Source organism: Limanda limanda, chromosome 13, assembly GCF_963576545.1.
Source record: "Limanda limanda chromosome 13, fLimLim1.1, whole genome shotgun sequence".
Lineage (NCBI taxonomy): Eukaryota > Metazoa > Chordata > Actinopteri > Pleuronectiformes > Pleuronectidae > Limanda > Limanda limanda.
In genome coordinates, this window is record NC_083648.1 from 9085770 (window position 1) to 9093504 (window position 7735).

A 7735-nucleotide genomic window follows, 5' to 3' on the forward strand; every position below is an offset into this window, starting at 1 on the left:
ACACACACACACACACAGACACACACTACACTAAGTGCACACACACTCACACCACTGTGTGCACGCTGTCATTGTCTCTGTGTCACCTGCTACTTTACCTTCACATGGTCATTGACACTCTTAGGTGTAATGAAGGTGCTGAAACCCTCTGCACACCCACACACACATACACACACCCACACACACACACACACACACACTGCTGATCGATGTCTTGTAATGTCCAATACAGAATGATAAGTCGCTTTAATTGATTCTCCTTGCAACAAGGTCATTCACAGGCGCACGTCTGTGTGTGTGCACTTGTGTGTGCGTTCCACATAACTGAGGAGGGCATATACCCATATCGAGTGCCAGCTGTGCCCCTGTGTGGATTTGGCAGCGTGCCACTGGGCCTTTTCCACGGGGTGTACTTAATATCTACGGTCCTGAGGTACCAACACTGTGCACACGCCCCTCTGGTCTGCCCATCCTCTGCATGCAAAACGCCTGGTGGAATTTCTTTTGGCCTATTGTACTATGTGACTTAACTGAGGACAATGTCAGATTTCAACGATTCACTGTTTTTTCTCTGTTTGTTATTTCATTGTAAACTCGTTGAGATTGAGTTGTGGACTGTTTCTAATGCTGTCAACAAGGAAACTGTGACAGACTTTTTAAATTTTTCTGACATTTTGGAGACCAAATGATCAACATGGAAAATGGTCTGCGGATTACTCGATAATGAAAATAATCATTAGTTGCCTTAGTTTACATAATATGCCAAACAGTCAGTTCGCACGTGTATTTAATTGAGATTCCAACTGAGACCTTATAGTTACATGTGCAAAAGTAATGACTGAAAAGTCAACTTTTGTCTTTGCTATAGCTATTGTTTCCTCTTTTTTTCATTAGACCAAACATGTTGCTGTAAAATAAACAGTAAATATCTTGTATAACTTCCCTTCAGGTCAACTCATAGGAAAGTGTTTCGGGATTACGGTTCAGGGAAAGATGCTGGATTTTATTAAGATAAGAGTTTAGTTAAGATAATCATCACTGAGGCTGCTATAGATACATTTGTCAGTTGAATGTTTGCCAATCTCTTTAACGGACTTTTGCTGATCAAGTCATTTTTTGTGGAAGATGATGAAAATGTAAATGACTGTAAGGGATGTGCATGAAAATACATATTGCGTTTGATTGCCCAAAAAAAAATAACATTATAGTGACGTCACCTCTGATGTTGAGCTTGTAGAAAGTGTGCCCATGTGCAGGACCTGAAACAGAACATGAGGGTTAACACTCTGCAGAGAACTGCATTTCTTCCTGATTGAAATCCTCTATAGTCCTGACATGGCTTTTTATTCCCCTTATTTGCAGCTCCCCATTTATAATTGGTTTAATTTAATGTAATTTAATCAGGGGAGGTCTCTCGGTGTGAATTTCACATGTGCAGCCTTCACATATGTGCATGAGATATGTCAGGGTTAAAATTATGAAGACATATCTTATAACCATCTAGTAAATATGCAACACAACAGAAATCACCTCTTTTGTTCTTTTAAACGTAAAACCTTCTCATTTCTGATTGTTTTCCATTAGATTTTAAATGTCCCATCAGATTATTTATCCAAATGTTTTGAGCTTCACTGTATTTCTTTTTACAATCTTATTTATTTGCTTATGTATCATCTTCTTCTCCACTTCACTCCGTCTCATTCACCTGTTGAGAGGTGCCTGGAAGAAGCAGCTCTCCTCCTGCCCATGCATTCCTCCATTTTTTACCCAGATAAAAAGACATGAATTCATCTGTTCTCACATGCGGGGAGAGAAGAGGCTGGATACTCGTTGTTATCCCTCTCCGGTCTGTGTTTCTGACGGTAAACGCGGGCCTCCCGGTGCCCATTACCGGAGCTGCCAGATGATCGGTAGCGGAATGGAGGTCCCGCGGGACGCTGAACACGTGGTCTCGGCTGCCACAAGACGTCAGCGGCAGATGGCACGGGTACCCGCTGCTGGCATGAGTGTCATTCCTCAAAGAGAGAGAGAGAGGGGGAGAGGGGGAGAGAGGGAGAGAGAGAGAGAGAGAGAGAGAGAGAGAGAGAGAGAGAGAGAGAGAGAGAGAGAGAGAGAGAGAGAGAGAGTCAGAGAGAGAGAGAGAGAGAGAGAGAGAGAGAGAGAGAGAGAGAGAGAGAGAGAGAGAGAGGGGTTGGGTGCTTATGTTTAAGCTTTTTCCTCTAATTTGTGGTTTGCATGAGAAGAAGCTGCAGCGCAGATTCACAGGAGATACTCGGGACCATGCAGGGAGCACGCTGACCAGAGGTGAGAGCCATTTGCATCATATTGTTTCAATGCATGTGTGTATTTTTTTAATACACCCTTCAAATGTTTTGCAGAATGGTTTTATTTTCTGCACTTTGGTTGAAAACGAACCTAAATGGTGGCATCACAGAATTGTAAGGAAAGTGCAGAGGCAGTGAAGTTGAGCGTCTTTACTCTGTGACATTGGCCTTGGTTGGTTTCCTCTCACCGTGTAATTCACTGACAACCTTCAGAAGACAAGTGCTTTGTGTTTATAGTTTTTGTTTTTTTCTGCTCTGATCTCTGCAGGAATATGTTGACACTGCCACTCGAGGAACCTCTCATGATGTGCGAGCCGCGGTTCGGGGCCAGTTATCCCAGAGACAGTTTACCTGAGCGCCTGGAGCAGGAGCGCCAGCACAGCCTGGACAGGTCCAACTCCGCCATGAGGGAGGCCGAGGACGACCTCTCCGACCGGGAGGACGACGAGAGGGAGGACGACGGGGACGAGGACGGGCTCCCTAAAAAGCGAGGCCCCCGGAAAAAGAAGGCCGGCAAGGAGCCAGGGGAAAGGGTCAAGCACCGGCGCCATGAAGCCAACGCCCGGGAGCGCAGCAGGATGCACGGCCTGAACGACGCGCTGGAGAGCCTGCGTAAAGTTGTGCCGTGCTACTCCAAAACTCAGAAACTGTCCAAGATCGAGACCCTGAGACTGGCAAAGAACTACATCTGGGCCCTGTCAGAGACTCTGAGCGCCGGCAAGAGACCGGACCTGCTCGCCTTCGTACAGACTTTGTGCAAAGGATTATCTCAGCCTACGACCAACTTGGTGGCCGGCTGTTTGCAGCTGAACGCGAGGAACTTCCTCACGGACCACAACGGAGAGGTCATGTTCTCCAGCAGGTCGCCCTACGACGCCATGTACCCGTACCCGGGCACAGACGTCGTGAGCACCCCCCCGGGCCACAGCGGCGGCAGCTTGGACAGCGGTGCCAAGACGTTCCGGCACTACAGCTACAGCGGCGCGTACGAGCACTACTACGAGAACCCGTCCCCGGAGAGCGGGAGCCCCCGGTTCGACGGCCAGCTGAGCCCCCCGATGAACTTTAACGGGATTTTCTCAATGAAGAACGAGGAGCCGCCAGACTACAGCAAAGGAGGCCACTACGGAGTGCGCTACTGCGGCGCGCCAGGACGCACGGCTGCTCTTGCGCACAACTCCATGTACCGCGTGTCCCCAGAGGCCCGGTTCCCCTACGACCTGCACGTCCGCAGCCAGTCCTTCCAAGCACAAGGGGAAGTCAATGGCTCTTTCCACAATTAATCAATCAGCTGGACAAAGTGCAAGTTTCAGAAGCGATGCAATTTCCTCCCCCCCCGCGCAGATGTCGAGAGTGGAACGAACTGGACTCCTGGTGCACTGCGAAAAAAATGCCCATTTTAACGAGTCATTTTCATTTTTAATGTTCAGTCTTGTATTTTTTTTAAACTTGGTAAAAATCCAGCAATTTAGATTGTGATGATTCCATTTGTTCAACTTAATGTGTGTCGGTACGAGGCAGAGGAAAGACACACACAGGAATTCGAAGCAAAAGAAGTAAAACGATCTGGATGCGAGGGAAGTTCCTCTGATTCGTTTGAAAATTAAAGAAGATTAAATGTGAAAGTGCCACATTTAAACGATCAAATCTACAACATCTCGAATGGAGAATCATTTGTTGAAGAAGCAGGTTTACAGCCACAGTGAATCAACATATTTATAATTGTTTGTTAATGGCAGACCTGCAGATATTGACACGTTTTAACTGATTTTAAATTAAATAACTATTTAAAGTCAAATCAAATAAAGAGAACAGTAAATAAATCCACCGGGGAGGAAGAATCCAGAGGTTTCACTTCACCGCTGAAGTTTGCTGAGACATGATTGGACTTCAGAGACTCACTCTGTTAGCAATAAAGGTCAATTGAGCTATGCAAGGCAGCTAAATGCAATCTTTGCTTATAAAAAAAATGATTTATGTCTATTTCCTCAAGGCGTTTCTCATCATCTAATATCTAATTAAAACGATGACAATTACACGACATTAATTACGGGGAGAAAAGGAGACGTGCATGTGTTCAGGAGACCTGGATGATGTCATGTGATGAATTGAAGTTATGAGGTGTGGGGGGGGGGGGGGGGGGAGGTAAAAAATATTAAATGCATTTGTATTTGGAGTAAATAGTGTGGTAACGAGGTGAATGTAAAATTATGATTATTGTATTTATTTATTTATTTAAGCTTATTTATAACAAGTCCGTCAATTTGAATGTGGATAGTATATTATAACAACAAAAAAAAGATATTGTAAAATTCAACAGTGTGACCCTTTATGTGGATTTCCCATAACATTGAACGTTTGTTTCATTGTATATTTCACTGCAGCTGAAAGTCGAGCATTGGAAGTGAAACGATTTTAGTTTTATTATTTGTATTTTGTTTTGCGTGAGGTGAACACCATGTTTCAAAAACTATTTGAATCTGATCAACATGCCTTAAAAAAAGAAAAAAAAAGGAGATGACGACCACTGACCAATATGCAACAAAGTGAAAGTTTTTGGGATAGTTTGATGTGAACTTTTTACACTGAGGAGCGACTGTGATGCACTTCATGTCTTTCTGCACAATGTTGGTGACTGTACTCACATAAACCCTGTTGATTTTGGAACTTTACCCGTATGACGAATGATTTCTGATTTATTTCATATCTGTCTCACACACACACGCACACACACGCAGACATGCGCGCAAACTCGCACCTCACGCGTTCTCTGGAAACTCGTTATGGATCGAAATACTCGTGAAGTAATGTGTTTATTGTTTTTTTTGTAATTGTGCTTTTGTCGCAATAAAATGAAGAGGCTGCTTCTCAGCTTTCTGTGGAAATGATCGACTGCAATTCAAAAAAAGGAAAAATAATTTGTATGGAAAAAATAAATCAAAGTTAAATTCCGCGGGGATAATCTTATTTATTTATTTGTCTATTTATTTATTTATTTATCTATCAGAAATACATCGTGTAAAAATCGTGAGGCCTGTAGAAAGAGTCTTGAAGAGACATGAGATGCATGAGGAGGAAAATGTGTAATATGTTGAGGGTGTCAATCCATAGAAAGACATTTTAATAACATATAATAAAACAAAATAATCAAATTTATTTCTACAAGGATCCAAATGTCTTCACTTCACTTCAAGTTGTTTTTTTTATTTTGTAGAAACAGCCAATATGAAATTATAAAACAGTGTGAAAAATTAGCTGCTCTCCTGCAGATATTTTCTAAATCTCAAACAGGATTATGGGTAATGTGTGATTAGATCTCGGGTGATCAGGTGGATGATTTGTGTGAGATGCCCACGAGGTGTTGGATGTGATCCAGAGAGCTCAGACAGTTGATCCCAGTCCTCCCAGTTCCAGAGAGAAGAGCTGCTCCCTGGAGATCTCTGGTTATTTGGAGGGAGAAACCATCCCTGGCTCCAAACACTGGCGACACTTTGTTTCCTCAGTATTTCCAGACACTGACTGTGAAGAGAATGAGATTTAATGAAGGGTAAAATCACTTCTTTCCCCTTTTTTACTCGTGCAATTTTCTGGGAATAGTGAGAGACTATTTCACAGAAGCAGAACATTTGATAATTTCAGATATTAAGGTGCAAACTAATTAAGTTACTGTGGGAAATAACTACTCTACGTGTGTGTTTATATTACATTTTTGTCGGCTTATGATCAAGTGCTGAAGGTACTGCTTTTGTCCTTTTTTGTATCCACACACACACACACACACACACACACACACACACACACACACACACACAAACACACACACACACACACACACACACACACACGCACACACGCACACACACACACATTTTGCATTTACTTCCAATCAGTGTGAAAAGCCAAAACCTTATCTCTAACATTAACCTAAAATAAACACACACACACACACACACACACACACACACACACACACACACACACACACACACACACACACAAACACACACACACACACACACACTTGGATAGCCTAAACAAAACCTTATCCCTAACCTTAACCTAAAACACACACACACACCAACTTCACTTTTATCCCAGTAACTGAATCTCAAATTCATCATTTTAATTCTACACTGGAGCAAATGTCTCAATGTCAAACTGTCCCACTGATTCCAGACCGAGACGAGCAGCCCCCTGTGAGCTGTGAGAAGATGCAGCCCCTCACTCATCTTCTCCAGATCCTGGAGTGAGAACCTTCTCCTGCACCTAAAGACGCTGACAACCTGTTTGTAATTTCAGGAGGTTTAAAAAGGGGCCTGGCCGCTGTGTCATTAGTTTGGAAAAGCAGCTTCACCTTTACAACAATAACTAATGTGCTGATCACATTACACCTGACACCTCTGAAACCTAATACCTTCCACCAGGGCCACAATTCATCCTGGTGTCTTTGCTGCAGCTGCATCCAGAGCAAACTCGTTTACTCAGCACCAGACAACTTTAAATATTGATTAATATTGTTTTGCCAACTAATGAGGAAAACAGTGATTTGGAGCTGTAAATCATCATTATCAAATCCTCTCTTTAATTAACTGAACACAAAAAGTCATTTCAGGGCTGTGACACTATGCTGTTAAATTATCCTCATCATATCTGTTCTATTGTGTTTGCAGAGGGAAATGAAATGAAGATCAAATCTTGGCAAAAACACGAATTACAAGTTGAATTTTATAGCATCAAAAAAGTGGCAGAAAGGAGAAAGTCAGAGTTTACCCGATTGAAGCATCTCGCAGGAAACATGGATCAGTTTTTATTCTGCACAGATCAAACAAAACCAGAAAACAGCAAATTGCGCAACATATTTTCTCATGCTTTTTTTTTTAATTTTATTTTTTTAATTCGTCCATCTACACAACTGCTAATGATTCCACACTCTGCTGGGACTTGTCTGCTGTTGATTTAGATCAGGAAATAAATGTTGCTTCTGGTGATTTGTGTTTCCGGCAATCAAGACGAGGATTATTCAGCTGATCCGAGGAAAACCAGCCCATTCCCTCACTCATCCCTCTCTCCCTCGTTCCAATCGTAAAAAAAACCAGGGGACCAGGTTGCTGGGGGTCCCTCCGGGGCTTTAAAGCACCTCTTTAGCCCCCCACCCCTCACTCCGACACCCCCTATTTGTCCCATTCACATGAGATTCTCACCTTGTCAGTCCCGCTGCCATCTCCCTCCTCGCTGTGAATATATGTGCGCACATGTGTGGTTTTTTTTGAGGGGTTCAAATCCCTCTCGGGGCCTAGCGTGGAGGAGGAGGCGAGGAGGGAGGGATTGGGGGGGGGGGCGGTTTCACACCCACGGGGTCCACGGGGCGGCGTGCCGCAGTTTAGCACGGGGTCAAACGTGTACACGCACCC

General features: G+C 43.6%; 1 protein-coding gene across 1 annotated transcript; it reads left to right on the top strand.

Annotated features, from left to right (window-relative positions):
* Nucleotides 1–2596: 2596 nt before the first annotated feature.
* On the top strand, nt 2597–3607 carry neurod6b (neuronal differentiation 6b). The gene has a single exon (XM_061084968.1). The coding sequence runs from the start codon at nt 2597–2599 to the stop codon at nt 3605–3607; it is 1011 nt and encodes a 336-aa protein (XP_060940951.1).
* Nucleotides 3608–7735: the final 4128 nt, after the last annotated feature.

Excerpts from the sequence above, each read along its gene's own strand:
- neurod6b (XM_061084968.1), top strand. The coding sequence starts at position 2,597 with ATGTTGACACTGCCACTCGAGGAACCTCTCATGATGTGCGAGCCGCGG.